Source organism: Octodon degus, unplaced genomic scaffold, assembly GCF_000260255.1.
Source record: "Octodon degus isolate 3935 unplaced genomic scaffold, OctDeg1.0 scaffold00020, whole genome shotgun sequence".
Taxonomy (NCBI): Eukaryota; Metazoa; Chordata; class Mammalia; order Rodentia; family Octodontidae; genus Octodon; species Octodon degus.
This window is the reverse complement of record NW_004524596.1, coordinates 17,612,146-17,627,400: the sequence shown is the minus strand read 5'-3', so window position 1 is coordinate 17,627,400 and position 15,255 is coordinate 17,612,146. Positions and strand designations below refer to the sequence as shown.

General features: G+C 39.6%; 1 protein-coding gene and 1 pseudogene across 4 annotated transcripts in view; both read right to left on the bottom strand.

The window, feature by feature from the left end:
* Positions 1-7,259: 7,259 nt before the first annotated feature.
* Positions 7,260-8,061, bottom strand: LOC101591462 (annotated as a pseudogene). Its single transcript, XR_001117022.1, has one exon. The product of XR_001117022.1 is annotated as a nascent polypeptide-associated complex subunit alpha pseudogene (transcript).
* Positions 8,062-11,548: 3,487 nt separating this feature from the next.
* Positions 11,549-15,255, bottom strand: part of Gtf2a1l (general transcription factor IIA subunit 1 like) — a 62,891-nt gene continuing 59,184 nt past the window's right edge. For all 3 annotated transcript variants that reach the window (XM_023711219.1, XM_023711220.1, XM_023711221.1), the window contains one exon: positions 11,549-11,769. In XM_023711219.1, coding sequence (XP_023566987.1) covers positions 11,662-11,769 — 108 coding nt within the window. In that variant the 3' untranslated portion in view covers positions 11,549-11,661. The remainder of the gene's footprint in view (positions 11,770-15,255) is intronic.

Below are 15,255 nucleotides of genomic sequence, written 5' to 3'. Positions count from 1 at the left end.
CTCTATTTTTTTTTTTTACCATGTTTGATGTCACTGGTAGGTTGCAAAATGGCTAAAAGGTATTAATCTGGAGTAACTGATCTATACTTACAAAATAATTCTAACAGGCATTGATAGTTTGTCCTCTATTACTTTTTTTGAAGGTAAAAAATAAGATAAATAAGGAATCTCACAAAGATTTCAATAAATGTGTCCATGATTGGAAATGATCCTTCCTTAAAAGTCTCCCATTTGCCATGGTTTCAATCAGCCATGGTCTGCAAACACGAATAGGAAACTTCAGAAATACGCAATTCCTACACTTTAACCTGAGTACGGTTCTGAATGGTGTGATGAACTCTCACTGCCACGCTCAGTCCTGGGGAGATCCTGAGCACATGCACACTGAACACAACATGCCCTGAATAGTGGATTAACAACAGCCTTGGCTATCAGTCAACCACTATGCATCTTAGTGCTTGGATTTGTTTACTTTTAATGTATTTAGCACAGGGTCTACAGGGTGTACAACGTCTCACTACATAGATGGGACTTGTAGTGATCCTCCTGGTTTCAGCCTCTCAAGCACTGGGATTACAGGTGTGCGCCACCACGCCCACTGTCTCAGCGTGCCCCAGGTGCAGGGCCAGTACAGCTGCACTCTGCCTAAGCAGGCACTCAGTGCTTGGGTTTAAAAGACCCTTTCTCACTTAGTGACAGCCCTAAGTACAAGCACTGTGATGCAGAGGTAGCACCATGCCATAAAACATGGGAGGGCCGATTAACACTGGAGTTAGGTGGCAACAGTGTACAACATACAGGAAAATACACAGTATATAAGGAGTTCCTTACTAGCTGAGACTTCAAGCATACACTAGGAGTCTTGCGATACATTCCCTGTGGATAGGGAAGGGAGGAGCTGCTCTGTTTGTAATTAACATCTTTTTCTCCAAGAGTTACTGCCATAGGCATTCTAGTTATAATTTAGCTTTCTAGTTATAAATCACCAAGTTCTCATGTGGCTTACGGTATATTTACATGAAAACAGCACAACATTAACTTATGCGTTAATCAAAATAAAATCTCCTACTAAATCTCCTGCCTACTACTCCAACTAAGTATTGCTATTCCCTCAAAAGTTACTGGCTTCCCTGTGCAAGTTAAGTGACTAAAACAGAGTATGTCAGTTAGAATTAGAGTCCCCCTGCTCTGTGAAGTCTCAGAGTACACACAATTATTTTCACGTAATGTAACACTGACTAAGGTGTTCTGCACAGCAAATAAAATAGGTTAGGATGTGTACAAGGCAGGGTCAGTTAGTCCCTGAGAGACTAATTTTCTGCAAACTCCCCAAGATCTTGGCCACCAGGGAGACAAAGTACACTAAGAAAGCACAACAGGATGCAAGCCTGAGAGAAACTGACAAAGTGTGTACTGGCCTGGAACTAGGACACATGATGCTTTAACAAATGTCTTTAAAACAGCAACTGTAACCTCTACAAGGGATACCTTCTCCATCTATAAAAACATAGAAGGCAACATTTTACCAAGGCATTGTCTTTATAAAAACTTATTTCATGGCATTTGGCTACAAATGCAGCAAGAGGACCAACCCCAGGACCCCCTGAGCCCACCGCTCCAAGCCGAGGCCGCCACATGAGAGAGGCCTTTCCCTGCATTCTCCAGACCTCCCCCGCCCGCCCAGACCTGGCACAGTCCGCCCTCTGAGTGAGAATTTCCTCTGTGCCTTGGGCCCGCTCCATATCCAACCAACCCCAGGCCCTGCAAGTGTGGGGGAGAGCTTCTGCTCTGTCCTGCACCTGCCCGCCACTCGAAGCCCAGGCCCACCACGTGAGAGAGGCCTTTCTCCGCATTCTCCAGACATCCCCCGCCGGCCAGACCCAAAACAGCCCATCCTGTGAGAACTTCCACCACACTCTTGTGAGTTCTGCAGACCCACCAAAGCACAGCCCTGGTGAGTGTGGGAGAGCTTCTGTGCTCTCTTCCCCTGCTCCTTGTACCCCTCCAGACCCAGCCCAGACCCGGCATACAGGCTTGGGGTAAAACCCTGCAACTAAAGTCCCTGAAGTGAGACTAGGGTCAAAACCACACAGCTCATCCAGGAACAGATCATCTTACTAGAGGGGTACAGCAGGCCCACCTCCAAGGGCAACAACAATAAGGAGCTGAGCACAGTAGCCAGACCCAAGCCAGACACAACTGCATGAACTAGAACTTGGTATATCAGTACCCAAATTTCATTAAGTGATAAGAACATAATTGCATCAAAGCTCAACACCAAAGGTCAGAGGTCAGTGCTATAAGAAATGATAAAGACGAGCAAAATGCAATCTCAGGCCTCAAGCCTACCCATAACAAGTGCAGAGGACAGTAGCTCAGCTGAAAGAAATGAATCAATAGTGTCGGAAGTAAACAAACAACAGCAGATATAGAGGAACTCAAGCAGAATTAATTTCTGGAACAAAAAAAAAAAAAAAAAAACCCTAAATTCATAGCATCTGAACTTAAGAATCAAATGCAGAAACATATGCAGGAAACACAATGCCCACCAAGAACAAATGCAGTGGACACTAGCTTAGCTGAAATATATGATTAGTGGGGGCCCGCCCATTAGCTCAGTTGTTTAAGTGCCTGCTTAAAGGAGGCAGTCAGTCTCTGGGAGCGGTGGTTCCATTCTCACATACTCAAGGCAACCCAGACCAGCGCTGCTGCAGGTCAATGGGGAGCTCCAAAAAAAAAAAAAAAAGAAAAGAAAAGAAATACATGATTAGTAGTGTAGGAAGTAAATAAGCAACTGCAGAAAGATTTAAAGGAACTCAAAGCAGAATTAGTGTCTGAAATGAAAAAAGAAATCTTTGAATTCATAGCACCTGAACTAAAGAATACAGAAACATAAAGAAGAAACCCAATCTGTTAAAAACTCTGCAGTAAAAGAATTAATAACTGCTTCTAAAGAAGACATTGATAAAAAAAAAATAGAGATTTTTTTAAAATGATGGATTCACTGAAGGAGCAATACAGAAAAGAAATAGATCGCATGAAGCAGAGTCAAAGAGACGTAGAGGAACTGAAACTCTCAATCACAAGCCTGCAAAACCGTTTGAGTGAAAGTGAAGATAGAGTTTCAGATCTTTAAGACGCTGGTGCAGCTAGTGAAAAGTTAAGAAAAGATCTCTTAAAAACAACTAGGATGCAGGAAAAACTAATTCATCACTAGCAAGACATGCAAAGATGAACAATGTGAGACATATAGGCATCAGTAAGAAAGAAGGAGTCAATACAAATGATATAAAAAGGATAAGGGCAGAAGTAATAGCAGAAAACTTCCCAAATATGAGGAAACAATCTGATATTCAGGTAACCGAAGCATACAGAACTCCAAATAACTTCAACCCAATTAAAAACACACCGAGACATATAATAGTCAAGATCCCAGAAATCCAACACAAGAATATCATACTGAAAGCCGCTAGAGAAAAGCAGATCACATTCAAAGGAAAACCCATCAGAATTATAGCCGACTTCTCTTCACAAACCATGAAGGTAAGAAGAGCATGGAGCAGAGTACTTCAAGTCCTCTATGAAAACAAATTCCAGCCCAGACTACTATACCCTTCAAAACTCTCTTTCAAGTTTGATGGAGAAGTGAAATACTTTCATAAAAAGAACAACCAAAGAATTTTATGATGGCAAAGCCAACCCTATACAGACTACTGAAAAATGTTCTAGAGAGGAACCAAAATGATCAGAACTCCACCAAAGAGAACAGAAGAAACCCACTAAATAGGACAAACAATTAAACACAGGAGAAAAAGTTAAAAAAAAAAACAGCATTTAAATAACATGTCTATCGTAAGTCAACACATCTCAATTCTAACCATCAATGTAAATGGACTCAATTCACCAAGTAAGAGAAACAGATTGGCACAGTGGATTAGGAAACAAAACCCAACAATACATTGTATATAAAAAACACACTTAACTCATAAAGACACTCATAGGCTGAAAGTCAAAGGATGGAAAATAATACTACATGCCCCAGCACTTCAGAAAAAAGCAGGGGTAGCAATCTTGTTCTCAGACAGTCTCAACTTCAAACCAAGAATGATCAAACAAAATAAAGAAGGTCACTATATACTAGTTAGGGGAAAAATTCAAGAGGATAAAATAACAATCATAAATATGTATGCACCAAACACGGGAGCACCCAACTATATAAGACAAACCTTAATAGACATGAAAAATCTAACATCCAATACAATAATCTTAACAAGAAACCTTAACAACACCTTATCCTAAAAAGATAGATCGAAGAGACAAAAAATTAGCAAACAAGTGGCACAACTGAACCAGAGCTTGGAATAAATGAACTTCCTAGACATATACAGTGTTCCACCCAAACACAGTGGAATACACATTTTTTTCACCTGCACATGGGTCATTTTCTAAAATAGACCACATACTAGTACATAGATCATGTTTAAGTATATGCAAAGAAACAGAAATTATTCCATGCATATTATCTGACCACAGTGCAATGAAACTAGAAATAAATGACAAAAGAAACCAGAAAAAGCCCCTAAATACATGGAAATTAAACAACACCCTACTCAGCAATCAGTGGGTTACAGATGAAATTAAACAAGAAATTCAACAATATCTACAATGAAAATTCAAGCACCACTTATCAGAATTTATGGGATGCGGTGAAAGCAGTTCTCAGAGGGAAATTCATAGCTGTGAACTCACACATTAGGAAAACAGAACGGGAACAAACAAACACCCTAATGCTGCACCTCCAACATCTAGAGAAGGAAGAGCAAACCAAACCCAGAGCCCAAAGATGGGAAGAAATCATAAAGATTAGAGCAGAAATTAATGCAACTGAGATGAAGAAAACAGTTCAAAGAATTAACGAATCAAAAAGCTGGTTCTTTGAAAGATTAAACAAAATTCAGATACAAGCAATAAGGAATGAAAAGGGTATAACTACTACAGACCCAGTGGAAATTCAGAAGATTATCAATAGCTACTTTGAGAATCTTTACTCTCTCAGAATAGAAGCCACAGACAAAATGGATAGATTCCTAGAAAGGTACAAATTTCCAAAACAACCCACAAATTTTGAAAATATCTTGACAAATAAGTACTCAGACAAAGGTCTACTCTCTAAAGAAGCGAATAAATATATGAAAAAATGCTCATCACTAGCCATCTGTGAAATGCAAATCAAAACAACACTGAGATACCATCTCACCCCAGAAAGAATGGCCATCATAAAGAAATCAACCAACAACAAATGTTGGAGAGGCTGTGGGGAAAGTGAAACCCTTCTCCACTGTTGGGTGGGAGTGTAGACTGGTGCAACCATTATGGAAATCAGTGTGGAGACTCCTTGAAAAACTAGGACTGGAAATCCCATTTAAGCCTGCTATCCCCCTATTGGGAATTTTCCCGGAGGAACTGAAAGCGTCCTATCATAGTGATATATGCGTTATCTATGTTTATAGCAGCACAATACGTGATAGCCAGATCCTGGAAACAACCAAGATGCCCGTCACATGTGGAATGGTTGAAAAAGATGTGGTGCTTTTATGTAATGGAGTATTACTCAGCTATAAAGATAAACTTGAAGCCTTCATATTTAAGTGGATGCCACTTGAAGATATACTTATAAGTGAAATAAACCAGACCCACATCTGTAAATATTGTATTGTCTCCATAGTATAAGAACTTAAAAGAGGAATTATATATAGAAAGTTGCAACACAAATTAAAGGAAAGCAATAACTTGAGGATTGAACAAATGAGGAGTGGGCAAGGAGAAAAGCTGGGAAACATGACAGGGGCAAAAACATACATTTGTACGCATGAGATGGGTGGGGCAGTGATCTTGGGGTACATCAGCAGGTTTTTGAGACTAGCAGTTGGCTGGTAAGATTCTCACCCTGACTAATTGTATATGCTGGTGCCCGTGAGCCAGGCGGCTACACTGAGGATGGTGATGTGTAATAGAGGGGTCACGCTCAGAGTGCTTGCCATCCTGGTTTTCTAAATATGTACTTCTTGTCATGACATACCATTTATTGCCATAATGTCTCTCAAGTAAAGGCTTTTTTAAAAAAAGGGTAATAATTTTTTTTTAAAAAGACAAGAAAAAAAGTCACAGGTCTGTCCTGTTACAATTCTGTATATGGTTAGATTTCTAAATTTCTTTGTAAAAATATGTTAATGCTTATTTCTACTTTTATAAAATTATTTTTCCTTCATATTCTGTAAGGACTTAAAATTCAACATACCAGTATTTTATGAAAAATACCTGTTCCATTATAAGCCAAAGATGTTTGATATTTAGACAGACAGGGTAAACCGAACTACGTATGTTGCAGGTTAATAAGCTTCTCTTCTGGAGGATTAACAACCTAAGTTAGCAGGTCAAAATTGGAGAAAAGGAAGGGCTGCAAGGTCAGCCAACATTTTGGCCCTAGCGTTTCAAGGTCAATGAAGACTCGGGACATAGGAGAACCTGTACTGTAACAACATGTAACTCAGTTGTGCTCCAAATTTTCTGATCAAGAAGATTTTGGAGCCACAGAGGAATGTGATCGATGATGTATAGTGTGCCTGGGGAGAGTCACATGGAGAGAAAACATTCTCTCAGGCTTTCACAGATAGTAAATTGGTCAAGCAATGGCCGTGACTCATCCTCATGGCTGACACTGACAAAGGATGTACGAAGTGCGGTACAGGGCTATACGATAACTCCTGAGAGTACTTGACTGACCTTATTAGATACAGAAGTTACATTTTTGTTATCTAGGTCTTGCGTTATCTTGGTCTTAACCATCCAGCAGAAAAGTATAAAAATGAAGTATATAAAGTAAAGCCGTATTAATATGATGAGCTGTAAAAGGCTCAAGTCAATAACTTCTAAGGATAACCCACTAATATTATAGACTGCTAGACAGTGTTGGATTGTTTAGCTGAATTCAAACACCTATAGTATTTAGATGCCAATAGAATATCCACCTCTGACAGGACCAAAAAAAGGGATACAAAGGAAAGATCATTTTGTATTTATATATACAAAACAGGATAAATATACAGCTACTTTCACTTAGTTCAATGAGAAGGAAGAAGTGTACTGATAGTGTTTGGACAGAATATCCTGTCTGCTTCTTGTACTATGGATAACCACTAAGAAGATAACAATGTACAATGTATTGATTATCAAAACTGTCCTATTAATCGGCTTTTTTTTTCATCCAATAAGTCATAACTTTATTAGTGATAGAAACAGTACAAATTTCAAACCAAGCTGCAGTGACCTTTTTGAAACACCAGAAAAAGCCCTTCTTTCCAATGATTACATTGTTAGTTCCATAATAGCATTTACAGTATCATTAATGTTGTTCTTCAGTGCTCGGACTGCCTTTGCCCTCGACACATTTGCTTGTGACATAACCAACTCTATGTCCTTAACTTCCACGCCTGTTTCATCAACCTCTTCCTCTTCACTCTCCTCTTGTACAGTTGGAGTCTGTGTATTTTCTTGAATGTTTGAGACAGCTTCACCTTGAACTTTGAATTTCTCAGCAGCTGCTAACTGTGCTTGCTGAGATAAATCCTCAATCTTGGCTTCCCCAAAAACTATGTAGGTATCTGAAGCTGGGCTCTTATAGACATCCGGTTTTGTAATGACAAAGAGGATATTCTTAGACTTCCGAATAGTGACTCTAGTAACTCCTGTAACCTGCCAAAGACCCAGTTTGGACATAGCCTTCCGTGCCTTCTTCTCACTCCGACTCTGTTTTGCTTTACTGACTGGTTCTTCATCAATTTCAGCTGCTGCTGCCAGCTGGGCTTGTTGTGTGGTTGCTTGTGTGGAATCTTGCTCTTCGAGCTCTGGTACTGATTCATCACTGTCAGATTCTGTTCCAGACGCTGTCTCAGCCTGGGGCTGTGGCAACTCCTGCTCTGTAGCAGGAACGGTTTCTGTGGCTTCACCGGGCATTTTGTGCGGAGAACACGGAACCAAGATGGCGGCAGAAAAGGAGCGAGCAAGAGCCCTATTAATCAGCTTTGAAACTGTCTCATTCATATTTATTTTGCAATTAAAATAAGTAAATAAACAAATGCAGCAAGAAACATCTACTGTGAATATCACAGTGGCTAAGCTTACTGTGTCACTTGATCAGCTTGGGAGTGGCCCAGTGGAGTGGTGAGGCCCCCTTCTGAGTTGTCTGGGCAGGTTATAGAGGTGTGACTGTGCGCACACTACGGAGCCCCTGGCTTTTGCAAACATAGAGTCCCTTCCTCTCTGGCAACCTCCCCCATGGCACCTCCTGCCCACCACAGACCAGATCCTTGGAAACTATGAGCAGAAACACACCCATCCTCCAGTAAGTCCTCGGTGATGGGGGCTTGGTCCCAGCAGCAATATGCTGACTAATGCACATGCGACAAACAAGTTCCTAAAATAAAAACTAAAGGCAAAGGCAAATTCCAGATCAATTTTTCAACTTGTAAGGCTTAATTTTCTGTTTGGAAATAGAGGAAGATTTGTCTCACACTGTCTTTACCACACAGGCTAAACACATCAATCACAAACATAGAAGTGTTAAAAAAAAAAAAAAGTGGGCCTAAATAGTGATTATGAGAGGTTGGGAAGAGTCAAGGGAAGGTGGGTAAGTGGAGGCCACATAGGATCAGTGTATAATGCATACATGTATTAAAATGTCACACTGGACCTATTAATATGCATAATATACATTAATCAGAATGAAATACTCAAAATACTTGATAGGAATTGGATCCTCTAAAGTATCATAGTCCATGAAATAATAAATTAGTGCAATTATCAGCAGGCTAAACTAGTTTTTAGCCATAGTGAAATCAACTTGATGAAGACCACAGTTGCTACATGGAACAGAACTAAACTATACAGGCAGAAGGTTGTCATACTAAATGACAACACTTTGTTTCACCTGTGCTATGTGGGGCAGTGTGCATTCAACTATGGACTGGGTCCCAAAACTTAGTACAGTCCCTGGCCAAAACATTTTGAAAATCACCACTTTAACAACTTCTCAAAAACTAGGGGTTTTTTTCCTAGCATTATCTAAGACTAACAAATGGGTACCAAATCCAAAATGATTGGGTGTGAGCCAGGCGTGGTGGTGCACACCTGTAATCCCAGCACTTGGGAGGCTGAGGCAGGAAGAGCATCATGAATTCGAGGCCAATCTTGGTTACATAGTGAATTCAAGGCTAGCCTGAACTACATAGCAAGAGCCTATCTCAAATAAAAACAAAGCAAAATAGAACTTACTGATAAACTTTAGCTCTCTGTAGTCACCATGAAAGAAGACTGTCATCTGTTATATTAGGCCACAAAGACATTTATTATTGGGCTTCATTCTGTAGTAAGTCTACTTTTAAATAGATTTTAATTTTGCATTTTTAAAAGATTAGAGGCCTGAGGGCATGCAGAAACACCAACCAAACTACCACATATTGTTTCTCATGATAAAAGGTAGTACATAAAGAAAACTAAAATAATAATAGTATTTACAATAGTCCACTAAAGTATCACTGGAGCTAACAGATCTTCAGGCTCCCAGTGAAGAGGAGGAAAGCTGTTTTAGAGACAACTGCTACTGCCTCCTCCAGGAACCCGACCAACATGTCAAACTCCCATCACAGGTCAATATAGCCAGCCCTTAATTCACAATAAGGTTGGCCTACGGCACATGCAGGCCAACCTGGGAGGGAAAAACAGGAAGACTAGAAAGGGTACTCCTCCGCCCTGGAGAGGGAGTTTCACAATCAGACACAGAACAAGTGTCCTCTTAGGTTCCACATTGAAGTATGGGCTCTGCATGGTAAGCAGCCCCCTTGGAAAGTGGCTCCTGGCACGCTCGGAAGCCGGAGGTGGAGTGTCAGCTGCGGTTGGAAAGGACATCACCCTGACAACTGGAGGACACGGCTGGAGAATCTGGCTGGGGGAGCAGCCTAGCCCCGAGTACTGCCTACATCTTCACAGAGCCCCCAACCCAAGGGCAGACAATACTCTGTTGATGTCGTCCAGGCCGCAAAAGAGATTTTTCTAGGTTTGAAAAGATCTACCGAGAGCTGAGCCTGCTGGGCAGGACTGAGCAGGTGTTAGGGTGAATTAGACTTTCCAAATGTGATGCTTTCCAAAACGAAACTGAGGAATTTGTCCTGTGCCCAAGCAGATCCAGGTATCTAAGAGTCAGGGAACTTTTGTAAAAACCATAACCTATTCTTCCCTGTATTTGCTTCTGTATGAATGTTACTTTTCTGGACATCATTCAGAGCTGGAACTGGGGCTCCCAGCTGGAGAGACTATCCATCTCCCACCTGTTAAGAGAAACACAGTAACGGGAAATGAAGTATTGTGGAATAACTCACTGGAATACTAAGTCACTTTTGTTTTTATTGTTGCAAGAAAAAGAGAGCGATTTGTGGCTTGTGTAGTTTCCTCCCCTTGATTTGAAGGCCTGTCCAACCTCCTTGTCTCAAGGGAGACTGCCTTGATAAAGCAGGAGGTTCCTGAAGGGAATGTCTCAATTTTTGTTTTAGAAAGTTTACGCTCAATAAGGGATTTTCTCAAAAAAAAAAAAGAAAGAAAGAAAGAAAGAAAGAAAGAAAGAAAGAAAGAAAGAAAGAAAGAAAGAAAGAAAGAGAGAGATGTATGGTGGTGCTTTGGTTCATGAACTTAATTCTTTCCAGGATTCTGGTGGCAGAATTCCTTCTACAGTTTAGATTGTAGCCAACTGCAAGCATGTACACTGTATTCTGGTTGCAGATAAATTGCTGCCCCTTGCAACCAGAGTCATGGAACAAATGCTTCGACCAGAGTCGTGGAAATAATTAAGTTCAAGTTCATGAACCAAAGTACCACTGTGCAACCTTCAGGGGTAAGAATCTGCTAAAACACCTTTCACTATGGAGAAAAGACAAAATGTAGGAAGAATGGGAAATCCTCCATGATTAATAAAGTCTTCAGTTCCCCAAAGCAGAAGAGGAGCCTAATCCAGCCCCTCACAATTGCCCAGGATGTGAAAAGGATGCCCTGGCTACATACACCCAGAAACCTGAGCTCCAGGCATCCCGGCCTCAGCAGAAATTTTCATGCTTAAGCAATAACTTAGGTCCCTGCCTCCCACGGGCCACTTGAGCTTGCGCAGGGGGCACACTGCCTGCGTACACTGAACACCCAGGTACCTTCTTCAAGGTCCCACTACTGAAATGAAGCCGCAAGACCTTTGGTGACATGACTCAGTGAGCAGCGGGAGGAACGCAGGTCCAAAGCTAGCGACTCTCACTAGCTCCACATGAAGGACTATTGGGATTTGATTTAACTTTTACTTCAAGGATAAAGGAATATATTTCTCCATGCTCCATCATACCCAATTGAATGTTCTTTGTAGTGGTATAGATAATGGGGGATAGTAAAACAAATCAAAATATAAAATTATGTATTTGTTACCTTCACCTGAATTAGTTTTATTGAATTCCATATTATGAACTAAAAATTGGAGCTACATTGTGATGAACTACGTATTAAAATAAGTTTCATAATATGCAGTACAGTTACAATGATGTTCATAAAACTGACACACTGAGCTCACAGATTTTACCACTCCGCATCACCAATGGCTTTTGCGAACACATAGTCTCTCCCTCCAAAACACATCACACCATCCTTCAAATAGAATTTCCACTTGTTTTTGTTTCGATGAATCTGGAGGGAGAAGAAGAATCTGCATTAAAAGGTTCAAAGTTCATTTACATTTCCCTCGAACAGAAAATGGGATTATTCTGAGTCTAAATTACTCCTTTAAAGGTAAGACCAGCTCAAGGTAGTTTATTCATTCATTCAAGAAATACCTGACTTCCTATGTGTATGTGTGTCTGCATAATTAGTCTAACGGTGGGAGGTTAGTTTTACTATCCTTGCAAACACCAAAATTTGTGGATATTCAAATACTTTGCATAGAATGGCCATATATACTTATATATCTCCTTTTATATACTTTAAATCATCTCTGGAATAGTTACAATATAAATGCTTTTAAGTAGCAGGTGTATTGTATTATTTAGGGAACAATGACATGGAAAAAAGTTTACCTTATGTTCAATACAGATTTAATATTTTCAGTAGTTTTAATTCATAGGAAGTCAATTCCACAGAAAACTGCAGATATGAAATGCCAATACTAATATATATATGGAGATACACCTCACCAGGGATCAAACTCAGGACCTTGTGCTTCTCAGGCAGGTACTTAAGCCACTGACTTACCTCCCCAGCCTTATATATATTTTTGTATATACACACAGAACAGAAAAATTATCCTGCCTCAAAGAGTTTACACTTTATTAGACACCAGGACAAAAATCTAGTCAGGAAATTACGTACAATATAAATGCTATGCAAAAAATGGCAGGAAATGGAAGATCACAAATAAGAGAGGTGGGTCTGCAGTTTTTCCAAGGACAGAGCAGGCTTGGCTTTGGGTGACACTAAAGACTTGAAGAAAGTAAGGGTGCTGGGGGCACCAACTCAAGGGCATCCCAGGCAAAGAAAGCAGCAGTGAAAGGTCCTGCAAAGGGGCAGCCCTGCGTTGTTAAAAGCACCAATGAGCTCAAGACGTCTAAAAACGAATAAACAAAAAGGGCGAGAATAACATCAGAAATAAAGAAGCTGTGTTCGCTTGTGAAGATCACCATAAAGTACTGAGCAAGGCCAGAAGACATAATTTATTATCTATCTAATTCTGCTGGCTTTCCTCTGATTCAATAAATCAGCTCACACAGAGACAAAATAAAAAAGCAAGAAATCCTACTACTCCAAAAGGTAAGAAGCCATAAAATCTTCCTTACCTCTAGGTAAACAGCAAGTGACTACTTAAAAGCCTTAGGATATATGACTTGAGATCAAGCGTAACAATTATTTTTGAATTTTTATCAGAACATGTCTGGAAAAAAAAAAAAGAAAAAAAGGGGGCCGGGGAGATGGCTCAGTAGAATGAGCGCTTCCCTGGCAAGCGCAAGGGGCTGAGTTCAATCCCCGGTTCTGCCAAAAAAAAAAAAAAAAAAAAACATGTCTGTACTACATACAGATGACTTTTATCATAGGGAGTCAGTCGGTACACTGGCATAACCACTTTTTCAGCCCCTGTCCCTCCATCCCTCCCTGCTCCTTCCAACATTTGATCCCTGCCTCATTTGCAAAATCTCTATTTCCATTCTCTTCTTCAGTTTCTTTTTTCCCTTTCTCTCCTGTCCCTTCACCTCCTTGGCAATGATCCAACCAGGGCATAGGCTTTTCTTAGTTGGTAGGCTTGTTTATTACTACTTCAGTTCCAGTGCCTGTTATTGGTTTATTCAGGACATCTATGTCTTCCTGTCCAGCTTTGGTAATTGATGTATATCTAGGAATCTCTCCCTTTCTTCCCCATCCTCCAATTTTTGCATGTAGATTTGTAACGTAGTTGCTAGTAATCTGGATTTTGGTGCTGTTCTCTGTGTGTTTTCACCTTTTTCATTCTAATTGCAGTGATTTGTGCCTCCTTCCTTTCTTTGGTAAGACTGGCTGGTCTATTTTGTTTATTCTTTCAAAGAACTAGCTCTTTGATAATCACTGATTTTTTTTTTTGTATCATATTCTTAGGTTTCATTTCATTAATTTCTGCTCTGATCTTTATAATTTCCTTCCTTGTACTGGTATGGATTGGATTACTTTTGTCTGTCTAGGACTTTGGGATGCATCATTAGGCTATTTATTTAGGTGGCTCTCTTTTTCTGATGTGGGGAGTCATAGCTATGAACTTCCTGCTTAGGGCTTTTATTGTTTGTCATAAATTTTAGTACGTTGTACCAGCATTATCATTTAATTCTAGAAACAATCTAACTTATTCCTTAATTTCTTCTATGACCTATGAATTACTCAGAAATATGTTTTGTTTTGTTTTGTTTTGTTGTTTTGTTTTGTTTGGCGGAACTGGGGATTGAACTCAGGCTCTTATGCTTGCCAGGGAAGTACTTACTCTACTGAGCAATCTTCTGGGCCCCAGAAGTTATTTAATTTCCGTGTATTTATCTAATTTTGTAGTCTCTTTGCCACTGACTTCTTGTTTCACTGAACTATGATCTGACCATATGCATGGTATTATGTACTTATTAAATATAAAAAATTATAACTAGACTGTGATGTTTTAAAAAAATTTGATGAAACTCATGTCACATTTTCTTTATTTAAAAAAAAATCTTTTCACATACACACAAATACACACACACACACACACACACACACACACATACAACCTTAGCTCAAAAACCAATGACATTCCTAGTGTAAGGACCCTAAAAGCACTGCCATGAAAATCAGCACATAAAGAAGGAGATCCACTACCACGCAACTTCTTAAATATTCTACAAAATACAAATGACAAGAGGATATGCAATTGGTATTAGCTCATGCAATTATACAGAAGGAAATAATGTGAAATATAAAATTCTGCCCATTTTATTCTTAACAATCCTAGTGAAGAAGTATATACTACACTAACCATGACAGCGTATGTTGTTCAGTGGATACAAATATAAATAAATGCAATACAATATTCAAGAAGTAGGGCCATATAAGTATACTAATTTTCTGGCTGTGCTTAATAAAATACATACAACAACAAAAAAACAAAATATGAAAATCTGAAAACAAGAAGTAAATTTGCAGATACAATGAATGTATGTCAAAAATCCAAGAAAACTGATAAACATATCAAACAATTGTTTGATTTAAAACTAATATATAGAGGGCCGGGGAGATGGCTCAGTAGGACAAGCGTTTGACTGGCAAATGCAAGGATCTGAGTTCAATCCCCAGTTCCGCAATAAAACTAATATATTAAAATTCATAGCCTTTAGGCAAGCAGCAGAAGATATAAAGAGCCCATGTATCACAGAAACCAAAATAAGAAAATAGCTAGGAATAAACTTGAACAATATTTGACCTATAGGCAGCACTCAATATTCTTTGTTCTTTGAATAGTTTCTTTATTCAACTTTTTTTTTTTTTATTCAACTTTTAGAACTCTGGTTTTCCCTCTAATCCTCCAGCTACTCCTCAGTCTTCTTCACTGATGCCTCTTCACCTCTCTGGCCTCTGCTTTTAGAGTATACCAGAACCTTGTTTCTGCTTATCCTCACGCTTGGTGACATACAG